Genomic DNA, 25154 nt, shown 5'->3' on the forward strand with positions numbered 1-25154 from the left:
TGTGTGTCACTGCATTTGTACTGTCAATGGAAAGAGATGTTCGGAACGTCTGTGTCTTTCTTAATGTCACCACAGTCTTACTACATCCTCTGGTCACTCTGCACTCATGCAAAGGTACTGGGGCTCAGGTTTTATTTTCATCATCTAGGTCGGTGACATATTTGCTCATCTACATGGGAAGGACAGACTGCTCCATAAGGAGTTACCTGGCCCCTTAAAATCTCACTCAGACTTTTCTTCTCTTCTCCCCTTGATCACATGTAGTCGCCCTTCTCTTTACAGAACAGGACAAACTACTGCCTCATCCGTGAACGTACAACATTAGAGGAGAAAGTGTGTGTGACGCTTATTGTAAGAATGATTTAAATAATCTCAGCATTTTTGCATCATGCAACTGGTGTGATCATGACTGAATCAGAGTGGGGAAAAGCATGCGTTCCATTTTGAATTATTCAAATAAATGAATGGATTAAATATTCCTTCAAGCTTGGCAAATTGTTTTGTTTTAAAGCAAATTGAAGTTCAAGCAAAACAAATAATTTAAAATGTCAAAGTTGACTCATAAATGCTGTAAGATTTTAGAAGTCGGAGCCTTTCATAGCCACACTGGTGCAGAACATTATGTATTGATACTGTGCCAAAAACATTTTTCTGAATTTGTTATTATGCAAAGCTTCTTTTTAATAGTTCTAATCCAAGACTCAAGTTATGCATGTAATGTCTAAGTTTAGACATTTAATGTATATGTTTATGTACTCCGTCAGGAAACCTAACCGGTCATTTTATGGACTGATGGTTTAGAGCCAGTGCAGCCGGGCTGACCGGCTGTTGTGTTGGTTACTGTCCTGTTCAGATATTCCTTATTGACATGGATAGCTGAAGTCACATCCAGGCATGACTGCTGTTGTTTTTTGGTCTGAGACCAGTGACCTGAACGGTGGTATGTCTAACTGCTGTTGCCATACCTGGGGCGACATTAGTTTTACTGTCATCTGTTGACAGTGTTGTGTATCACCACTGTTCACATGATAACTTGCCCAGTTAGTGTCAAGGTGTGTAAAGCTCAGCCTGTTGCCTATGACAGGCTTGAGTGCAGCTTTGTGAGCGTGCATGTAGAAAGAGAGTTCATTATTGCAAAGAGCATGTGTTTCTCTTCACTTCCAAACCTCACTGAGCCTCCTACAGTGACTACTTGTGACACACAATGACCACTAAAAGTGGTGGTGTTTTGATAAATGTAGTCAAATCAAAGTGTGATTGAATGCACAGTTCATTCTTTGTTATCTTGAATTCAAGTATTGGTGTTGGTTTACCACAGGAGCAGTAACTCATCTGGCAGAGGAAATCCTGCCAGGATCAGCTGTTTCTTGTACTGTGATCGCCTGCAATACTGTAATTACTACCGCAATTGGGTCAGCAAGTAAATGCAGCGTCTGACTCAAACTCATCATTATTTCAGGTGCGAGGTCAGGAAGCGAGGCTGGCATTTCTACTTACACACATACAGTGTAAGTATTATTTACAGTGCTACCGCCCTTACCAACAAACTTAATTCAAAGATCATAGAGTAGTCTGCCTCTCTCGCAACCCCCCCATAGTCTATCAGTTTGGGGCTGCAACGATCATTCAATTTACCGATTATTCATCAATTACAATTATTCGGTTTTAGCTTCTTTTTTTGAATAGTTAAAACAGACTTTCTGATATTTCGTTGTCTTAAATGTGAATATTTTGTGGTTTCATTGCTCAATTTGAAAAAGAATTTATTAAAACTGAAATATTTCGGTTTGTGGAGAAAACAAGACATTCGATAGATTCATTCATTATGCAAATAATCGTTAGTGTGAAGACATATCCTACATGTAACTTCTGATCTGCAAGGATTTTTTTATTTCATCGCAAGAATGTATGGTACTGTATTGACAATGAACTGAAACACTAGTCAGTGAAGTTGGAACTAAGCTAATTACTCCCGTCATTGACAGAATTCAAGATATTGTGCAACTTGATGGTAAATGATAATCATATTTTATGGTTAAAACTAGAGCTGCAACTAATGATTATTTTCATAATCGATTAATCTGCCGATTATTTTCTCGATCGATCGAGTAATCGTTTGGTCCATAAAATCTCAAAAAACGTTTAAAAATGTTGATCAGTGTTTGTCAAACCTGGAAATGATGATGTTCTCGAATGTCTTGTTTTGTCCTCAAACCAGAATGATTCACTTTGAATGATTTCTTTGTTTTTTGGAGCAAAGCAATGAAGAATATATTCACATTTAAGAAGCGGAAACAATCAGGAATCTTGTTTCAATCATGAAAAAAGCTTCAAACCGATTAATTGATTATCAAAATAGTTGAGGATTAATTTAGTAATCAATTAATCGAGCAATTGTTTCAGCTCTAGTTGAAACTAAATATCTGCAGTGAGCAGGTCCATTAGTGTCCAGTAGAACTCCCCCTAGTGTCATTGTCTTCTGTATAAAGAAGCCAGGCAGCTGGTCAAGGAGTTGGCTTGAGCTGTGTGAGGCAAACAGGAAGCCTCGCGTCTCCTATTAGTGCTACAGTATATGGTGGATGCCTGGGAGATATCGATTTCTGGAGTGACTTAACACTAATGGACGTGGTAATGACCTCCACTCAGGCATTCATAGGTTACATGTTAAGATGTGTTTGACCATAACCTTTACTTGATGTGTCTCTTTTTAACCCTCTCTGCTCATAAAAGCTGTGATGTGCCGGTGGAACACGTGTACAGTCATCACCGCCACATAGATTCTCCTCAACTGTCCTTAAAGCTACTTGACAAATATTAACTCTCTCCTCTGACAGAAAAGTGTTTTTGCCGCTGGATGTTAAACCGTTTTACCAGATGCTTTTTCGTTTGTTGTTGGTTAGGCAGTGCACGGTGGCTTTTTTTCACGCCTTTAATGGATTGATTGATAATCCGCTAGATTGGGACTGATTCATTTTGTATTGTGTACAATCAGATGTTTGAGAACATCTTCATTTTGGGTTTGGGCAACACTGATCCACGCTTTTCAACATTTCAACCAAGAAAATAGATGGATGCATTGATTATAAAAATAATCATTTGCTACAGCTAGGGCTCAAAAGAATGAGAATACACTGTAAATACTATAAATAGACTCAATGATCTGTATTACATGCTTGAAACACAGTTATCTTTTATTTCGGATGATAGAGCTTATTTCTTTGGCTTTTAATGTTAAATAAGATTTGTATGTATATTCGATTTTTTTAATCAATATACAATATTTAATTTTGATATTTGGTGCATTTCACTAATTTATTCAGTATAATAAATATGATGATTATCAAAATCGAAGACAATATCTTGTCCGATGTCATGACTCATGATATAGATATGATATCGATATGTTGCCCGGCCCTAGTTGTAGCCCAAGTTTATTTGCCGATTATTAGATTTATTAAGGCTCGCTCTGCTTCTAATGTTTTTCACATGTCTTGATTTCATGTTTTCACGTATTAGAGTCAATCAATCCATCGGTAATTCAGTCATTTATAACATTAAAATAACACTTATGCTCATCCTTTGAGTAGTTCTCTGTCAATACCAACTGATCACCACTAGATGATGCTAGAGTTCCACATTAGCAACCAAGCAAATACAAGGAAACACCCATTCCAAATAGTGGACTTCTATGACTCATTCACTGTGCGTACTTATACACTATTAACTGTTCTTGTCCAACCTTTTTTTTGTTTATCAGTGTCTATTTAGCATTGCCTTGTATTGAAACATAAGCAGTTCATGACCAGGATCATTTAAAATCACTGCCAATTACCCAGTGGCAGCATGAAGTATCTTTTCTTTTACATTCAGGCAGGGATTTGAACTAGCAACTCTCCGGTCCCTTCCCACTTGGCCAGGGGCTGCGTCATCCCGACATTCAGTATTGCCGTTCTCTATTTGCCAGTGTCGCTCTTATTTCTCGCTCATGCACACTTAACACCAAAACATTTGGTGAGGACATACATCTTCAGTGAGCCTCTCTAAACTGTTATATGTTTTTTTATTTTTCTAAATCTCAGCAGCGTTTCAGCCTAGGCAACAGTGATGTTTCTCTTCAGGCAATCCCCTACTTATGAGCTAAATTTAGCAACAGACTCGGATCTATAGCTGCAGCTGGATACAGATGAACGGACTGCAGCCTAACCTGTTCATGTGTTAGTTTATCTTTAGCCAAGTCTAATCTTACTACTCCTGTGAAAGCTGCTGAAATGGCTGGTCTTAATCTCTGTCACCAGAGTAGGTGTAGATCTTAGTCTTAATGTATTTGCAATGATATGGATTTGGTTTCCAGCGGTGACCTCTCCTGTTCCTCTCTTAGCTCACACTGGCTTGACTAGCTTGATAGCTTGTCAAAATGTTCTACTCAGTGAGTGTGAACACGAGAGGCGTGAATGCCAGAGATGACAAAAAAAATCTGTTCATTAATTCGTTATGTACTGCTTTATCCTCCACATGAGGGTCACGAGGAGCTGGAGCCAATCATCGGTCGCCAGTCCATCGAAGGGCAAACATATAGAGGCAAACAACCGTTCACCCCACTATTCACACCTATGGTCAATCTAGGGTATCTTATTATCCACCTTTGCATGCATGCAACTGTGGGAGGAAACCGGAGAACCCTGAGAAACCCACACACATACGGGGAGAAGGTGCAAACTCCACATGCATGCCTTTTAAAATTAATAATTCTTATATTCCTCATATGTCATCGTCCCAATATATTACAATATACGATTTCACTCATTTGTAAGCCCGTACGTTTGGCTGTATTATCTTAGTTTTTACTGTCGCTTTTATTTGACAAAAGGCCACTTGATTGTTGCAAACAGACAGCTCCTTCGGTTAATGCAGTGTTTTATTATGTTTACAAATGATTGATTCCCTAATTTTCAGTAAATGGTAGGAGTAGTTGAAAGGTGTTGGCATAATAAGGCATGACTGATCATTTTTTGTTAACTTTCATGCATTCATACATGTGTTTTGCTTTGTTTTGGACTTAATCTGTACATATATATGTTGTGTGTGTGTGTCACTGGAGGCTGCAGGCTGATTGCTCTACTGGGTTTTTGAATACACAGTAGTGACAGGAAGTAGGAGGCTCGCTCCACTGTCCTCAGCCTTTTAGACACTCAGGCTTTAGAGCTGCGTTGTTGTCGCTTCACATCCCATAAATGTTGTTACTTAACAACATTCAGCATGTATTTCCTGAACTGTCAAGTTCCATCTCTGAACGGCATGTGAGTTTTTGTTTGTTTTTAAGTTCTCTTCGGGTCACATCTATTGCTGTCGCTCGCTCATGAAACAACAGAATATAATGGAAATGTCCTGCTTTGTGTTGTTTCGTTGTCTCTCACAATGTTTTCGTAATAAATTACAAAGGAAAAAAAATGGTGGACGTCTTGCAGAATGTGCAGTACTTTATACACATTTAAACTTTTATGTGTTGCTGTGGTCTGGGTAGCATTCATCCATGTAAATTCAATTCAACTTTTGACATTTTCATTTCACACTTTGTCTTTGTTAACATCTTTGGTCTTTGTGTTGGTGTAGTCTGACGTCAGGCAGGACCCAAAGGAAAAAGATTGGTGCTAGATCTCTCAGAATACTTAAATGAAAGGATTTACTAATGGCACTAGCTGCATTGTTTCCATATGTTCCAAATGTGGTTGGCAATGCAGGATCACAGAATCAGCAGCTGAGACAAGAAGGGAACATTCTGTTCCATAACCTTTTGGTTTAACCTTGTTTATTAAGTGCTTGTGTGACGGCGCCATTAAAAGATTAAGCTTGAATAGTGTTTGCTATAAACCATGGGTCATTCATTGTAAACATGCATTCTTGGCCACCCAAAGCTGTGGACTGGCTTCTAGTCACTGTTACAACGGATTAAGCTTTTCAGAGCACATTTCTAAGCTCATCAACAATCTGTTTGTTCAGTCAACGGTTTTTCCGGTATAGTGTACTCTATTATACTGTATTTTGATAGTACTGCTAAACATGATGAGTGCCACCAGACAATCCAGTAGAATGTCCTGGTAAATGACTGCACTAGTTTTTATTTTTACTGTGTGAGAATGAAATGATAGATTCTGTATTGTTGTAAAACGATGCATGAATATGCAAAATCTTTGTATACAGGGATTACAAGAGCTTACATTAGCCTCCTCTTTGAGGTTTTAATGCACAAAATAGGTTTGCACTCAACTTGATCAGTATCTAGCCAGTTGCTAAGGAGCCGCCTTTGTGAAAACAAAGCACATTCACTTCCATTGTGCCCCTCATGCATAGTGATTCAATATTCCGTTGCTCTTAAAATGCACAGTTCAGTAGTGTTTTTTTTTATGGATAAATGTAAAATAAACATCTGGACACAAGATTTCAAGTTGCCAAGTGTAAGCCACTGCAGCACGGGCAGTTAGAAGTGTTTCTGCCCAGTGTGAAAATTCCCTCAGGTCTGACAAATGCACCCAGGCAGGCGGGAAGATCTTCCGTCGAAAAGGACATTATTCTGCTTTCTCCACTCACTCTCTATTACCTCACATTAGTGAGTGTACTCACCGGGACTCTTAAGCAAGCCTTGTTTAACAAGCTGTGATAGGTGTTGAATCACTTCTGGTTTGTGATGGTCAACACATTTGCTTATCCTCTCTGTCATAAGCTAAAGCCATAAGGCATCATTCTGACTTTGCATTACGGAGCAGGAGTTCCCCTGCCCTGTGTGTTTTGTAATGCCTCAGCTCTCCTTCTCAGTTAGATTTGTCAGCAGGGACAGCTGAAACGACAACTCCTCCTGAGCCCTGTTATCTGCAGGGAATCTGCCGTGTTCACTGGAGAATTAGGAATTGGAGCAGCACACGCCGCTCACAGATGCGACCCGTGTCGCTTTCTTCACTCTTCCTTTCCAAAGGAAATCCCTGAATCTCTTAAAAAAAACAAAAACAAATCAGCTTTAACCTAACCCTATGTCTATTTATTTTGTATTTGTAAAGCAACTCTTTAAAAACCTCCAGTGCCTCACTTGAAGCAAAAATAACAGATGAGCCACAACTACGTTAGATATTTTTGCTTTGGTTGATTACGTCCTCATTACATTGATGAAACAGTCTGCCGTTACAAATGTTTAGACACAGCTTCAGGATTCATTTAGCTGCTAGAGAGGCATTACCACATCTGTCAATCAGGACTGTCAGTCTGTCTGACCTCACATCATTTTCTATTAAGTCTCCTAAGCTGTTCACCCACTCACAGACACAAGTATTCCTTTTTCCTCCCAGCATTCATCTCAGGCATGCTTTCCTTTTCACCCGGTTAGTCAAAGCCTCACCAATGCTGTTTAATTAAACCTTCACTAAGTGGAACTTAAACCTCTATTGAACAGCTGGCCAACAGTAACACATGATACAACAGCGGTCATTCTCTTGGTATAGGTGAACGCCACACTTGCAATTCCTTCCAGCCACAATGATCTTGTCCTGGCATGATGCCACTGAAACTTTTTTTAAGGTGTATAAATTTGATGAAGTAGAATTAAACTAAGAATTAAGTAGCTGGACTAGCTGTGAAGTATTATTCATGAGTGTAGGAGTTAGTTCTGTTTACCAAGCTTGAATCACTTGGCTTTAAGATGTAATGCCCATGTTTAAGTGCAGTTTTCAAAGGACTTATTTTCAGAGGATAGCTCTTGCAATCCCCACAGAGGGCTGCAGAAAGCCAGTGTTTGCTGCACTTACTCGGGGAGATCATGCCAGTTCATTTGCCAGCAACAGCTCAATGGAGGTACTGCCCCTGAGAACAAATTAGTGAAAGACCACATCAGTTGCTCATTGTGGTGACAGTCAAATTTGGGAGTCTTTTTAGTTGCTAAAGGCATTCTTTGTGTTTTGTCTGGGCCCACTGTGCAGAAGTGATTCAGAGAGCCAGCGCCTATTTTTAGAGCTAATGCTGCTGTTGTGGTGAAGGATCACTGCTCATCACTGTACTCCACAGAGCACCTCCGTGATCAGACTAGTTTCTAACGCTCAGTCGATCACAGTAGTCGTCTTCCCCTCTGCTACAGGGCTCCCTAGCTGCTGTATGTGGGCTGTAGTTTAAAGAGGTCACTTGTCTGAGGTAAAACTCCTGCACCACTTGAACAGACTCTGGAGGCTTCATTATGGTATGGCATCATTGATTGCCAAAGCCTCTTTCTGATCAGGGCTGGATGGAGGCACAGAACAAGACCAATTATTGTGTGTATGTGTGTGCGTGTGAGCACACTGCTGCAGAAGTAATTCTGTTTTTGCTATTAGCGTTATTTAATTCCATTGTGGTCACGATCAGTGAAAAAAACACATGGGCTGTATATGTATAGCATTCCTCTCCTCTTCCTCCCCCACATGTTGAATGAAATCCACGGCCCTATCAGTGCTCTGCCTTCACTCACACTGATGGAGTGTCTACGAGGGATTTCAGCAGCTCAGTAGATTTTTTTGGATAACCATGAATCAGGCACTTAATCAAAGCAAGGAGGGGACATTGTGTTTATGTGCGGTGTGGGAAGACATGGATTTATATCCTTTTATTTGTAACAGCACAAGCTACCTGACAACCAGCTTCTCCCACACCAACAATGGGGAGGTGGTAGGATTTGGGTCTCAGGTATTGTTCAGTTATTTCTTCCTGAATTGACACAAAATTGCTTTTTATCATAAAAGAACAGTTGTGCATTGCCTTGACTCCCTGTACTATGTGCACCCCAAACACAATAGAGCTTATCAGTAATTTACCAGTGGCACAGTAAACGCATTATGTAAAGATCAGAGTTTTGTAGGATCCTTTATGAATACATTTTTCTCGTGATTAATGATGAATAGGTGTTATTTCCAGTTTTGCTCCAGCAGACACGAATGAAATGTCACAAAGCAGCTTATAGTTTAGGCCATTGTTTGTTCAGTAATTGTGTTGAGAAAAGAAAACCCTCATACAAGTGTGTTTGGTTCAGAATGACCTTGACTGCGGCCGACCAATAGGCACATTCTCCTCAGTGTTATCTGTTGAATCATGCAAGTTAAAATGTCCTTTAGAGACACTGGCACAGTGGAAATATATGAAGAAAGAATGGCACACAGAAAATACAATTCCCCTGCCTTCACCAATGTCATTTTTGTACTGCAGGTTATGTGTTGAATGGGGTAGAACAAGGCCACAAGGTTCTAACAAAAGATAGGTAACATGTCTTGCTAATCATCTTTTGTTGCTGACAACAATAGCTATACACCCTGTCAAGCATGCTCACTGCGTTGAGGTTTTCTTTATTATTTTTTTTTTTGCTTTTCTTTCCTTCAACAGAGCCACATGTCAAATGTCTGTCATCTTTAATGATCATGTTTTCTATTTATCTGGTCGTTTGGTCCTCTCTGTTTTCTTGATACGGTCAAAGAGAATGAAAGTCATGCTGTCAATCTGCAGAAAGGGCAGATGAGCCTGCTGAGAGCATCATAGTAAATGTGACAGGCCTCGGTTATTGGATTGAAAATATTTATTTCTCACTCCGCTTGCATAACGTCTGTTGTGGTGCATAGCTCTTAGTTTATTTAATAACCACAAGGTTATTGTTTATAATTTTAGTTTTAGACATTTTAACAGACAATTTGAACTGCTGCTTAAAAAAAAGAGAGAGGCTGTTCTATTGATTTCTTTAGGTGATGGATCGTAAGTCAGTCAGATGATGCATGCCTGTATTGATTACTGTTCCTTGCATTGCGCATTAGTCAATAAATGTGTAGATATTCAGACGCTGATACTGTAAATCAAGGATCAACAAAGGAGATATATGACAAGATATCAGTAGTCACATGGTTTCAGAAGACATGGAAAGCCGTGACAGGTTGACAATATGCTGTATATGTTTTTAATAATGTCACTACTTGATTTGTATTAGACATGGCCGAGGCTCGATGGTGTTGACATGTTTCCCGTTGGATTTCTGTCAAGCTTGTATGCTGACTTAGTGAGGAGCAAGAAGACTGACATGGTATCTGAGCAGCCTAAGCTCCTGACCCTTTCCTTTCCTTTCCTCGCACCTTACTCATTTCATGACTCTTGAGGCCCCCCGCAGTAGAGGGGAGGGAATTGTGGCATCATGTTTCCACAGCAGTGGAAATGCAAATGCGTGGTCTGCGGACCGTGGACCTTGTCGTGGAGAGACTCTGTCAAGATGAGCAGATGGTCGAGGGAATGGCATCATCCCCAAATCTGTTCCCCTCCGTCTGACCCAACGTCAGGACATAACTCTGCAAAGGTGACAAGAGCCCATCGATCTTCCCCATTTCTTCTGCCAGTGCTGTCAAGGTTGATGCATACATACATCCCTTCCAAACTCTGCACTCTGTCTTTGTTACAAGAAGTAGCCCTCTTGTGTCTTGCTCTCTGCACACAGTGTGAGATTTAAATCCGATTTCAGTTGAATTAAACCACCTTTCCCCTTAGGGTTCTATTTAAGTCCAGGAGACCAAAAGGTCATAGCTCCAAGAATAGGGTTGTCAGTTAGCAACAGCCTGTATGCTGGATTCCACTGATGGAGGTCGCTTCTTCTTTACTATACATGTCTGTTCCTGATGGCATCTCTTTTAATTATCTCCTTGGCGCACTGGCTGGTCCACTTAGATAAGCTTCAGTATTATATTACTGGGAGCGGGGTGTCTCATCTAATGTCTCATCAATCCATAGTCATCGTTGCATTGAGTCCAATTATTGTGGTGTTTACTTTCACCCTGCAGCCACATATTTTTTTCTATTAACTCTTACCTGTCAGCTATAATAAAATTTGATTGAATCATAATATACTAAAGTTTTGAGCATTATACTGTCTCTTTTTGAATTTTGTTCACTGAATTGGCTGACCTTGTGTGGTTTAATAATAACAATCATTTCATTTCTTCAAATAATGAAGTCTGAGAACATGCATTTATATATGCGAAAACAAATCATCTCAGATATGTCTGTCACATCCCTGCCTTTGACATAACATTGTCACAGATAAAGTTACATAATGAATATTTCATGGGCAGTTGGGCAGACCCACGTGCCAGTGAGCATGTGGCTGCCTCCTTCTTTCCTATATTAAACTCTTTTAAATCTATCTGCGGGGTTAACAGATGGATAAAGAGGGAACACAAAATATGCAATATCCTTTTTTTTAGGAGCACTGCTGTAAAAGCAACAGATTTCAATGCTTTGCTCTGTGGCTCTAAATGCTCTCCTCAGCTTCTTTTCATATCCCTCCCACCACATTGTCTCTCTCTCTCTCGCTCTCGCTCTCTCTCTCCCCCCTCCCCTCCCATCTCGCCTGTGTGCACCATGCTGCTTTATGGCGAGCACAAGGCATACAGATGTAACTTTAATCCAGGCAACAGTCAGAGCAGGGAAGTGAATATGATGTTGCCCCCTTGGTAACATGCAGTAGTATTTGGTGGATTATTGCGCAGCCAGCGCAGTAGTGAAGGTGGGCTTTGAGCGGGAGATGAAAACGTCCTGGAACTGTTCTTCATGTTTCACTCTCTCCATCCTTTTGTCTGGATCTTTGTGTTTCCACTCTTAAAGCTTGGAAGCAAAGAGGTGTCATCTCTAGCACGGAGCTCAGCTTTAAAGGAAATTGCAAGACTAAATCTGCTTGTCAGCTTCTGATCAGACTCCAACTAATAGATAAAGCAAGAGGAGGAGGACACGCGGATGCATCGAGGAGAAACTCGCCACAATCCCTGATTTTATTGTCAACTCTGGTTTGTTGAAGAATTCGATTTTTCTATTCACTGAATTGTGCTCGAAGAGCATTTTATGTTTGTCAACTCTGCACTGATTTGAAATAGATTTTTTTTTTCCCACCGGTGGAGGAAATGTTGTGCTTGGATTTTGATGTCCTATAGAGGAGGTTTTTGTTTTCATCTGATCAGCAGTCCTTCAGTGTGTGAAAACTTTCTGATCTGCACATACCACATGCAGGTTTTGAGTCTTGGTTCAAGTTGATCGCATCCTACAGACTGAAGAGTGTCACTCTCCTCTGTGGATCCTCAGACTTTGCTTCCTCTAAGGAGTATCAGCCACTTGGACTAAAAAAAAAAAATTCAAGATGCAGGTGTCATTGGTGTGCACGGACCATCGTGGGGGAGTGAGTCGGAACACAGAGGACCGGTTAAACCGACAGAATGCAAACAGCCCCAACACGGGCACTCGCAGCAAGTTCAGAGCGGTGGCAATGGTGGCTCGCAGTCTGGGACAGCTCTCGGTTCAGAGTGTGCCCTCCTCCAGCGAGCAAAGCATGAAGACGGGCATGAAGTATAGGTAGGGCAAGTAGAAACTGTTAGCTGGCAAACGTAAATATGGCCCTAAAAGAAAGTAGAGGGTTGGACACCTCCAGTAGTATATTTTTAGGATATACATAGACCCACAGTGCAGTATGTTTTTATAAAATAAGCCAAACCTCACCAGTTAATCTTGCCACATATCAATGATATTTAATAAAAGGGCTTCACAATAATAACCACCCTTTCCTTTGAGCTGCACATTACTCTTTGTCTGGTATTTATACAGATTATCCTTTATATTCAGCTCCAACTTTTTTGTAGTCATTTACGCAAAACCACATTAGTCAGACGTTACCATTAGAGTAATGTCTCTGTCATGTTAAAAAGCCTCTGTAAGTAGAAAGAGAACAAACATCGATGCTCTGTACAGCGATACATTTCACCCAAAGCTTTGTGTTGTGATTTGATGCTGCAGTGAATGTTTATCCTACCCCTTCACACTCCGTTGATTACTGATTTTTTGCTTGATAGTAATGTTTACAAGTGTGTTGCTTTCATTCTGTCAGCATGCATTAAACTATGGCGCCCGTTTGAGCGTGGAAACCCCCATTTACAGTATCTACCATTTTCCATATTGAACATTAAGCAGGGAAAGAATTTGTGTGGAAATGTCTTCTATTTTTCGTGGTTGCCTTCTGCTTCTTCTTCTTCTTTCAGCCCCTTTAGGGGTTGCCAAAGCAGATCTTCTGCCTCTATCTTGCTCTATCCAATGTGTGGTGAATTATTCAAATTATTCAGGCTTTTATATAAAAATCAGGTATGAAGTGGGCTATCTTTCAGGCATATGCAGGAGCTGTGAGTAGAGGCGTAAATGGCAAATTGGACAGTCACGGGGAGAGCAACTAATCTGTTGACAGTATCAGTGAAGATATTAGTTTCTGCGCGTGGTAAGGTAGTAACATTGAGATGTGCAGTAAGCTGCCGATTTAATGTGATGCGTCTGCCTCACGTCACCGCCGCCATTCAGTCTGTCGGGGGTTAATAGGCAGTAATAACCTGCAGTCAGTGTATTTTCCCATCTGTCAACTCCACCTATCATAACAATTGTTTGACATGAAATATTCATTCTGAAAGATGAGCTTTCGGCAGAAAGCTGCATGTTTATATGTATCATGTTCTGGCACAACCTGCAACCATTTCAATATGTGTACAGCCTGTCACAATACGTGGTTATATGAATAATATAGTTGAACATGTCTTTTGGAGTCAGGTATATATTTGTTTTTTCACAATAGAAGAGCCTTATGTGAAATTCCTTCAAAGCTGATTTATTTTATTTCTTTTTTTGGGGGGGTGTTTGTGACGAGGTGCAATTAGTGATATGTCGATTGTTGACTAAGGAGCTGCATCTGATTTGCTAGCGGCAGGCCACACTGTCATTATTGAGGCTAATTATATTGAATGAGTGAAATCTTTTTCATCTGGGGGGGGTGAGCGTCTGTTCGTGTGCTGTGCTTCTGTTGTGTGGACTAAAATACATAAGGCTGTGTGTATGCGTGTGAATCAGGCCTCTGTGTGTGTGTGTGTGTGATGTAAACTGAAGGTAATGCAGTTCTATATGCAGCTGCCTTACTGCATAACTGCTTACATGCAAATCTTAGGCTCATATGTTTATGAACTGAGAGAACAGAGTGCTTTAAGAAACTGAATGAACGAGAAGGGAAGGAGAGAGTGCTAATGTTCATTCTGGTGAAGGCACTATGCCCAAGAGGAAATCGGGCTGGAATTATCTGTCATGTCAGTCAAATTTGCCTCTTTGGATGGGAATCTTGCAAGCCCCTCTAACGGCAACATATTTCTCTTACCATCCTCAAGCCCAGGATTTGTTTTCCTCTGTTTGAATTTTTCATTTTTGCCCTTTTGAGAGCTGAAGATGTTAGTTTTGCAGCTGTACTGCAAAAGAATATAGTTAAAGGTGTCTTAACCACCAAATAAAACTTTGTGCGATTATCCACGCTGCAGGAAAGCAGCTCAAAATTCAGTCTGTGCCTCATTTGCATACAGTTCGCCTATCTCTTTCCTTGAATGGCAGTCTTGAGATTCAATCACGACTGTCGGAGTACATCCGCAGGCAAGGTGGCGTTTTCCGTTTGAAGTGACTTTATCCACGAGACCAAGGAAAGCATCAAAGTGAATGTCTTTTCAAGGTGTGGAGGGATTGCAGCAGCTTTAGTGCACTGCCTCAACAGAGAGTGAGCTGTTCTGAAATTCGATCCTTGGTCTGCATGGCTGGACGGTTTAAAATCATCAAGCTCGGCTATAAGAGCCTGCGCCACCTCCAAGGAATGATTAAATGGCTTCAGTCAGGACTGAATTAATGATGCACACAAAATGGCTTATGATTATGTAAAGTAGTCTCTCTCAGGGAATGGAAGGATATCTGAGACTGGTGAGGCCTTACGGGTGGGTAGTCGTGTCTGTCAGAGCCATGCTTTTCAATCTGAGAGCAGCTCTTTACTCAATTGATCAAACTTGGGGAAGTTTCTCTCGGGACTGAGTTGCATTTTTTGGGCTTAGTTGTATAAAACAAACTGCTGCATAGTAAGACTGCATATCACTTTTCAGTTGGACTGATATTTTTGAGCTTTGCAGCACTTTGTTTCCGCTACAGAAAGCATTCTTTACTGCAGATGCCATGTAATTCAGAGCACTAGCCTCCTCCTGGGTATAAATCTACACATAACTTGCCTCAGTCCTGACAATCCTCACATTTCTGGAGGTCCACCTTTTGGTTATAGCGTTGACAGTAAGTCACGGTCCCAGTAAATAGCTACTGGCATTGTTGTGTAAGTGGATGACATTTAAATCCCACCACAGCAGTGACTGAGACAGGAGACACTTTGTAAAAATGCCAATTTCTCTGGGTTATCATTTGTGAGTCCACCTTTAAATGAGTTGATGTATCAGATGGCAAAAATGAAGAGAGAAATGTGAGGAGGCTGCCAGCACAGTGAGACTGAGCGATGATTTAGGGTTGTTTAAGGTTGGGTGACAAAAGCCGTGGGTGTGAGACATGTGGGTGCATGCTGGGATGTTCTTCTCCAGTCTACGGGTTCCACGGCCTGTGCTGTTCTTGAACGGTGACTCTGAAATAGGCCGCCATAGTCGAACAGAATAAACGCAGAGCCGCAGTTCTCTTTGTCGCTATGATGTAAATACTAAGATTCATGTACGCCACGGATTTCAACCGTAGCCACTTAAGGTATCATCTTAAATGTGCACACATTCACCATCTGCTTGCTCTGTGCGTGTGGAGAGAAATGACCAAATTATGGGCTGGATAATTTATTGATTTAGGCTTGAGTTTCACTGAATGCACTCGGGTTCTTCTGTGTGGCAAGTAGCATGGTGGAGTTATTTTGAAGTATTTAGCTTACGTGTCTGTAAGTGTGTTTGCATGAGAGACACACACACACATGTGTGTTATGCTGAAGGAGAAAACGAAGACAGCTGTTGTTTCTTTGCTTCACTAAAGCACGCATGTGTGTGTTTCTTAGTGCCACTCTTTTTCTGTGCGTTTGTTTACTTAAATGCTTTAGAAATAGCCTAGTGTGTATTGATTTTGTTGTACAGTTTGAAGAATAACAAATTCTGAATTCACTCATTCATGTTATCAGTGTAGTCACTCGATTCATATTGTTTCATAATAGTGTAGGCGTACAGTTAAGAAAGGGGTTTTTTTTTTTTTTTAATAAATGATTGTTAATGTTTTGACAATTAAATATTTATGTCCAAGGGAAGTATTTTAACCTTTAGTGTGCTGTTAAACAATTTTAGCACTGAGACAAAGCTCATATCTGAACTGAAAATGTGCCCAGTGTAGTTTTTTTGTTTACCAGCAAGATATTCTCCTTACAGGCTTTAATCAGGTCTGCAACAAACAACAGTAGTTTTGTTCTTACCCTATCATTACTTTACATTGAAAGTAATTTAATGTACATTACTTTCAGTCAATTGTTTTGGTATATCGGGAATATATGATATATATAGATGATTTGTTTGGTCTGACCAGCAGTTCCAAGAGATATTCAACTTGCAATCAGAAAAATATTTGAATTCTCAAAGGTCAGACCAGGGTATTGGGGCCACTTTTCTTAACAGAAAAGAAAAAAACATTTATGTTTTTTAAAATAATTGCCAACTAATTTTCTCAACAGAATAATATGTGCAACCTTCCTCCAGTTAATTAAGTTCAGATTTCTTTCACCTTTCAAAAATAATCACTCTTCAGTTGGAGAGACTTTCAGTGTGCTTTGATCAAGGCGTCTCGTGTGAAAGCATGCTGGGTAGTTAGAGCACAAACATACAGTTTAAGAACCGTTGCGTTAGATGTGGAATTCCCCACTGGTTGCAGTAAGTCTCTCTCGCTCTCGCTCTCTCTCTCTCACATCTCCAGCATATAGCAGATTTTATCGCTATGGGCAAATGGCAGATTTATTCACTGACAAGAGCTTCTGAATACATCTAAGTTAGCCTCAAGAAAAACCCACTGTCCCGGCAATCTGTTTATAAATCATATTAAACTGTCTTTAAGGGTTTCATGGCTTAATGGCTTTATGTTTCCTGCTGCTGCTTCATGTATGAACTTTTATTTCCACACTCAAATTAAATCACATTTGATCTTGTAATCTTGAACAATAAAAATGAATATGTAAGATGAAAGTAATTGCATGACAGAGTTTTTTACAGTGTTCTGTTGCTTTCGGGCTTCTCTTGATGGAAGCCTCTCTTTATCCACTTTCTTGTGGGCAATGTTCAACTCTTGCCTTAAAACCACATTTCAACTTTAAAGCGTTTAGTCGCAGTTGATTTTTTTTTTGTTGGCAGCAAGTAAGCAGAGGCTGGTGTGATGTGCATAACAAAGAATACAATCATTCAGCCGACTGGAGGTGGTTGGATAAAGAGGAATCATTATGCTGTATGACTGTTCATTTTCAATTAATACATAGTAGCAGATATTAATGAAAATTGAATTTGGTTACTGATGATATTGTGTCCAAGCAACTTTTCAGGCCAAAGTAGTTTCTCTTTTCTTGTCTTATTGGGACATCTTTAGATTTTCTGTTGCTTCATCCCCTCCTGTATTTCTTTAAGTTATAATAGATGTTTCATAAACCTGAATGGAGGAAGAAACCACCTGCTGTGTGAGTGTGTGTGTGTGTGTGTGTGTGTTTTTTAGTTTTGGTAGTATTAATAGTTCAGCTCATCATGTTTCTTTTTACAGCCTTGTGACCCTGTTTCCTCATTCATCACCCTCTTCCATCCACTGACTTCCCAAACTTCAAACTACTATTTCTGACGCTGTCATCCTTATCCCTCTCACTGTGTGCATATCCAGTGTTATTCTTTGCTTTGGATAAAAGAACAGTTTTAAAACATAGACATAGGTATGACCAGCATGTAGGTGATGCCCTGTATACATGAGGCAGTGGATGTGATGCATCCCAATTAGATAAAGAATAATGGATTCATACCAGGATTTGCCAATGTGCTGTAGATTTGTGAGTCATTAATGTGTTTTAAATCTTCTGATTTTCAGATGTAGCTTTTACTCAACATAATGAAAGAAAGTTGCTCTTTGAAACTTTACGAATTGTATTACTTTTTTAGCACTGGGTATTTACTTTGCAGCTATGTTGTCCTCAAAAGTGTTGGTTGTAGGTGTTCTTTGTGGTAATATACCGTTTATGTACACTGTAACTAGAATGTTAGTAATCATACATGTCTCTCTTGCTCTTATAATAGAAAAAGTAAAATAGGAAATGATGCAATCCAACATTCATAAACTCATAGAGTTTAATGATCCTGTAAAGAAAATTCTCCTTTTCTTGTCTTCACACATTATATAATTATGTGGCTTTGATCATGTAAAAAAGAAATTCATGTGTAGAGTAAAGAATTGCAGAGTTAAAACTGAAAATGTCCTCTCCAGGAGTCTTTTCTCAAAATATGGCTTCATGACACACAGGAGCCACAATTAGCATAACTCCTCCTCAAACACGGTGTTGATATACAAGCTCTCTGCACCTTTAACTGTGATCTCCCGTTCACTCGTGAGTAACTGCACCTGCTCTTACACTTGCTGAGATCTCTTTGTCCTGCAAGTCTTACCGGGATACACAGAAAACACACAGCTGTGAGGCTACAGGTGCTGCTGTTAAAGAGGGAGGGAGGAGGACTGCTGCTAAACTACCTCTGTTTATGTGCAACCGGTCGTTAAACTGCCAACAAAATGGTGACAATGTCTCCCCTCTACATGCTATCGCAGTTTTTACGTTAATATTACGTACAAACATGGACGAACCACGACTTTCGCAGACTCTGGTTCCCACTTGAGCGTGTGTGTAGTGGCCACGCCCCCACATCTCAAAACAGAGTGAAGCTGAATTTTACATTTACACCTTGCGACTTCTGTAATCACACAAATGTGGTAAGGTGGTTATGAATACATTTTCCTGTGGGGTGACACATTCAGAAATGATATATATTTTTTTAGATTATCCATCTGTCTGTCTCTCTTTTCATCTCATTGTTATGATCCACAGTATTTCCACACCCTGAGGGAATGTCTGACTCTGGCACAAGCTTTCAACTTAGTGAAGGTGGCTGTGACTTCCCAAAAGGTCTTTTGATTGCACAAAGATTCATGCACTTACATAATTAAATGTTATAATATATATGTTATAATATAACAAATGTGTTTCAATGAATGACAAAGATGAAAATGTGCTTTCTGTTGTTAATATCCCTGTGTATTTTCGTAATCGTATTTCCCTCAAAAGACAATAATCCAGCAGTCGTTAATCTCATAATCACCAATAATAGTAGTCGTCTGGTATTCCATTGGTATTGTTGACCTTGGTGGAAAGAGAATAATTTGCCCTTTGTTAAACAGCTGCCAAAGTCAGCAGCAGAGCTGAATGATGGACTCGGACTCGTAGAATGCATTGTGTCAAGTAACACGGTCCGTGTGTAAACAAGCCACAAATAGATCTGCAAGCCATCCTTAATTAAATAAACCAACATAATAAAATGAGAACACTTGTCCTTGTCCCTTTGGGCTTAGTACTGATTGCATTAGAGGTGAGTAAAAGGTTATCCAGTTTTTTGACGCAAACAGGCAAACTGGTCATGTGCTGTGGTCGCCACATTCTGGGGATCCTGTCTGACTTTGTCTCTGGGGCTCCAGTGGGTTTGCTGTCCTGCACTGTACCTGCCTCCTTCATTATTGAAGAGGTTGTGATAGAGATGACTTTACCACTGTGGTTCATGTCTGCTGAAACTAAGCGGTAACCCGACCCCCTCGCCATTACAGGACCCAGTAGAGGGTCACTGCAGTATTCAAAGCCAGTCCAGTAAAATATTGAATACAACAGTGTGCTGTGAGGACAAAGGCAAGGGCATGAGATGTGTATTCTGATATCCTTGTAACTTATTATTAGGCCTGGAGAAGTGCTTAATTCTGCTGGTACCACACGTGCTGTGTTCATAGTTACTGTAAGACATGCTCATGCAACACTGACACAGTAAGTTTCCCTTTGTGATATGCTCTAACACATGCTGATAAGAAGATGCAACTCAATATGCATGACATTTGTTCTTACTTCATCTAATTAGACAGGTTTTGGCAACCCAGCGTGAAATCACCCATAACCCCCGTTTTTAAGTCTTCAGAATCACCATCTGGCCACTGCTCTTTATAACAAAGACGTTATAAAATTGAGGTTATCTTTGTTTAGTATTTAATACTTTTTTCTTCCTTTCCTTATTTCTACTTTTCTACCTTGTTGTGACTGTTGGCCGCTGTAACACTGCGAATGTCTTATCTTAAATTGAAAGTTCAGAGGCTTCGCCTGCGGCCATGCTTCTGTTGGACAATGCCAGCTATCAGTCACAGTGGTGTCCACTCATAATGTGCTGTACTTTATCTCATATTATCCTCTAAATGGAAACATTATTGACAGAATTGCCATGATGTGCTGTTGAAGAAACCTGAAACTAGTGATTGCGACCGTTAACTCATCAGGAAGCATGTTTACTGACGTGATAAATCAAGTGAGAAGTAGACTTTTTTTTATTATTATTGTTATTTTGTTTTTTGTTACCAATGAAATGACTCCCTTGTGGCTTTTAAATATACTTTTACTTCCTATTTGGCTACAGAAGAGCTGAGGGAACTAAGTCGATTTTTTTTATATACGGTCTATAGGTTTACTATGTATTTTTATATTTAAATCTGGAACTGTAAAAGACTCGGATCACTGCAAAATGTACAGTAGCACAACTGTGTTTTAGAACCCAACCTTGCGAGTTTTACAGCGTCTAAAGAGGACAAACGCAGTGAGGCATCAATTACAGTGAAGATATTTTGCACTAATGTTCGTCTGTCATTAAAAACACCCACAAAGAAACTCCGCTGACAATTTCACTCAGTAAGCGGCTTTTGGTTTCGGAGATGCAGAAAAGAAGCCCCCTCGAGGGGGTATTTTACTCGTGCAATTAAGAGGCAGTTAATTGTAGAGCGGCTCCTGTGGTTTGCTAGAGGGGACTGGTGTTAATGTTGTCACTACAGTGCAACATGAAGGCATGTGCTCCCATCAGAGTGTCTTATCACTCTCTGTCAAAACTGAGTGTTTGGTTTTAACTTTTAAGTCAGCTGGTTCCTTTTTCGATGTCATCACCAGGCTCTTGGATTCTAACTGTAACACGATTTCAGACCTCACTGACCATATCAGATCTTTTTAATGAGACTCTTTGTAGATAATAAGTCGGACACACTAGCAAAATGCATGGGGTGGATGTGATTTAATTGTTTTTGATTTTTTTTCCTCTAATATGCTGCCTCCTGACTAAGAATATCTAGTCAACTAATATACAGACTCTTCAGTGGCATGTGGAACTAATGTATCGGGAACATTTAAATGGATTAACTTTTCTAAAATAGAAGGTATATGGAGATCCGACACAGAGAAACTAAGAGCACTTAAAGCTGTGAAGAGCAAATTTCCAGCTTCCGGTCCAGATTTTCATATTTACTTTAATTTAGTTTTTGGACTTTGTGTACAGACCACACTGAAAGATGTGTTATGTTACTCGTAGCAGCAACAAAACACCCACACTCACAGTGTATGTGTGTAGGGCTGCATGTACGGTATACAACATACCTAACCTCTGTCTTTCACTACTCCTTTTCATTTCAGCCTTCTGCCTATACAGGCAGTTTTATAAAAAAGCATGTTGGAAATCCTCCCACATACTTACTTTGACTCTTGCTTATGTTACATCATTCGTGTTTGCAACATTTCTCTTTCTTTTTAACATTGCCAGCACATCATAAATCAGGCTGACCAGAAGTAGAGCATTTTTAATTGTGTGTTTAATAATTTCTTAGCTCATAAACATTTGGAATTGTTTGTGTTTTTTCTATTGGCTTCTCCCTCTATCATTAGGTTGTATATTTATCCAAGGATACACTGAAATTTTGCTCTCTGAACAAACTAAGGGAGACGAGTTAGTTCCATTATGATGTTATCTTTTTACCAGGATCCTTTAGGCGTCACATAAAATATTAAAAGCTTGTGTTAAAGAATCAAAGACCCAACCAAAACTGTCATTATTAGCAGAGGAGGGGCTGTCTGGGCTCTGAGATGCCAGCTTTAGCTGTTCTGAGTAGTCGAGCTACCACGTTGCTCAAGGGGATTTTAGTCAGATGGCAGTTGAGGCATCCTAGTGTGCTGTGTGAAATTTCAGTGGATGTCATGGTGGGACTGTTTAAGTCCCACTCCTTCTCTCCTACTCCTTCCTGACATTTCTTTGCATACACAGTGTGTGTGTATATATACACACACACACACACACACACACACACTCTCATTGTCAACTCATGGTGGTGTCCTTCGACTGTGATCGTAAGCTTCCGCTTCATAAAGGACACACTTTTCATGAATTACAAAAGCACATACTACAGTATATTTGATCATATAATGTACTGTGCAAAGGTCGTACACTATTAGGTTTGTTGTTTTAGCAGCGCTATAAAGGCCATATAGTATAATTATTTCTCAGTCACTTTATTAGCACTCAAAAAAACACGCGAACCATGTATTCAGTTTTAATATAACACATTCGATGTATCCGACAATAGGACGACCCTGGCTCTCTTAAAGCTAGAGTGGAATCCTAATTTATGTTACTGGTAAAACCTGCTGTGAAAAAAAGTCTATTATGCTTTTATATAAGACTATACATAACTTTGTCACATCATTCCTGTCCAAATGCAAATGATCTAAAACATTTGACAGACATAAAAACAACAAAACTGTTGGTGCCCTGAGACTTTTTCACAGTACTGTACTTGTGATATGATATATTTAATGTGATACTATATTAATCTATCAACCAATTAAACATTACCATGCTGCTGCTTCACGTCCTTTTCTAATCTTCACAGCCACCAAGATATGACAAATCACTGCCACCCCTCAGTGCTGAATAATGTGAATGTTTTTCTCTCTGTTTTTGATAGAAACCTTGGAAAGTCGGGCCTGCGTGTGTCCTGCCTTGGATTAGGTAGGAGTTTCTTCTTTGTTTAGACACACTAACATACTTTTCTGCAGTTTTGAGATGGACAAGTAACATGTTATCTTAACGGATAACATGAAAACAACGTACACGTTTAGTAACAAGTTATTTTGCAGTACGTGCAGTACACACAGTATATCATCCGCCGTGACTTGCTCGTCTGTGTCAACACGTGTGTCTGTGTGCTGTAACACTTACACCCACCTGCCTGTCATCCTCTTTAGGAACATGGGTGACGTTTGGTGGACAGATAACAGATGAGGTGAGAGCAGATGGATTTTTGTCATCTTCCATCAGTCAAGGGTTTGGAAATGGAAACCAACCACATGATCTGGCAGCTCCTGGGAGGCTGTAAACAAACTGCAAAAGAGAGTTAACAGCAATTTGCAACAGCTATTTGTTACATGAGGGCAATTCATTGCATCTTGAGCGCTAAATTAAGTGTCAGCTGTTTTAATAAACAATTATTAATAATTAAAATAAAACTTCCTGATTTTTCGTCATCATTTCAAGGTTTGACAACTAATCAGTTAGTTGAGAAATGATTTGACGGATTAATCGATTGCAAAAAAAAATAGCTGTTGTTTGCGGCCCAACTCTCAGTCTTAAATTTCAAGAAATTGAAAAGCCATCACACCTCACATGAGTAATCTCTCACCCCATTGTTTCCCCTGGCTGTTCCTTCTCCCCTGCTCTATTAACAGATGGCAGAGCAGCTGATGACTCTGGCTTATGAAAATGGCATCAATCTGTTTGACACAGCGGAGGTCTACGCTGCTGGAAAGTGAGTATATCCTGTGCCACGGCTCATTTATCACTGAGCGGCAACACAGATTATTATGAAGCTGCTGCTGTGATTAATTAAGTTACTATGCAGAGATTACAGACTAGTTTTTGTGCTTAAGTATTGACATCAATTGCACGAGACAAAAAAACATGTTATATTTGATGTATTTTGTTGTGTGAGCCTTCGAGAACATCTGCCACCAACCCAGTACAAACACAAGGGAATGAAATGATGTTCAAGCTGCTCCAGAATTGAAAGTAACAATGTTTTTGTTACTTTCGATGCAGCAAAATGCAGTGGAAACACATTCAGCGAGTTAATCATGACGCATTAGGCGGAGAAGAGATTTTCAGGGGGAATAAACTGATTGTTTTGATTGAAACATTAATGCCATGTGTCCATCAAGTTCCGTCCTCTTCTTGTGTCGTGGGTTTACATTTATCCTAATGAACCAGCTCCTTAATGGATAGAAGCCAGCCTGCATGAATCCCCAGTGCTTTGTTCCCCTCCCAGGAAAGTGTTTAGAAATTGGCAGTGTACATGTATGGAAACTTAACTTCTGCCAGCAAATTTCTTTGGATTTATTTCAAATTGTGACAAAATGTAGTTGCAGTGGACTGTTAATGGACACAAACTATAGTCTCTCTCTCTCTCACCTGGAAATATTTATTTAATAATTGGACTTTTGTTGTTATCTCCTTCTTGTCATTGTTGTTGTAACATTCTTGAGAGTTCATGTTCAAGGACTAGATTTAAATTTACTGTACAGCTAGTGATGATGTTTATATCTAACCTCCGACAGCGGCCCTGTGTTGCCTTATTACTATAAGTAGTGATGGTTTAAATTCTAGCTTGGATTAATCTGGCTTTGTAGTAAATTGGGCGCTTTGAAATAATCTAAGGGATTATCCTTTTGCGAACACTATCTCTTATTAACAGCACCAAGTTGTTTTTTTAATCCTCCCAAGAATATTCTGGTTTATGTTTGGCGAGATGCACCAGATTACCACTGTCTCAGAGAAGACGTTTCATATTCCTACCTCATCGAGTGCCTCGATGTCATCAGACATTCACTTTTTCCCTTGTTTTAGTCGTCATTCTTCCACGAAACAAAACACAAATCACTGGAAAGCACAAATCTGTTTGACGTGCAAATGTTTTTGTGACAGAATGTCACTTGGCTCCATGTGTGCTGCACAGGTGTTAATCCTAACAGCTTCCTGCGCAAACCAGTGCTGCCACTGAGGAGCTTATATTAACTCTCCTGTGCACCCACACATAGACACAAGGAGTAGAACAAACGACACACTTTGCAAATCAGAATGGAGAAAACCTTTTATGTTAATTCCTTGGTTTGACTTCCTGTGATTTCAGTCAACCTCAGA

The 25154-nt window shown here is 39.9% G+C and overlaps 1 protein-coding gene across 5 annotated transcripts in view; it reads left to right on the top strand.

The window, feature by feature from the left end:
- kcnab2a (potassium voltage-gated channel subfamily A regulatory beta subunit 2a) overlaps positions 1-25154 on the top strand; it is a 57290-nt gene that overhangs the window by 16495 nt on the left and 15641 nt on the right. For 3 of the 5 annotated variants that reach the window (XM_044015899.1, XM_044015900.1, XM_044015897.1), the window contains 3 exons: positions 22927-22970; positions 23207-23244; positions 23687-23766. In XM_044015899.1, coding sequence (XP_043871834.1) covers positions 22927-22970; positions 23207-23244; positions 23687-23766 — 162 coding nt within the window. Of the gene's footprint in view, positions 1-5194; positions 5298-11441; positions 12379-22926; positions 22971-23206; positions 23245-23686; positions 23767-25154 lie in introns of those variants that run through there. The other 2 variants (XM_044015901.1, XM_044015898.1) reach the window with 2 other exon arrangements.

This window comes from Solea senegalensis, unplaced genomic scaffold (assembly GCF_019176455.1).
Source record: "Solea senegalensis isolate Sse05_10M unplaced genomic scaffold, IFAPA_SoseM_1 scf7180000014017, whole genome shotgun sequence".
Lineage (NCBI taxonomy): Eukaryota > Metazoa > Chordata > Actinopteri > Pleuronectiformes > Soleidae > Solea > Solea senegalensis.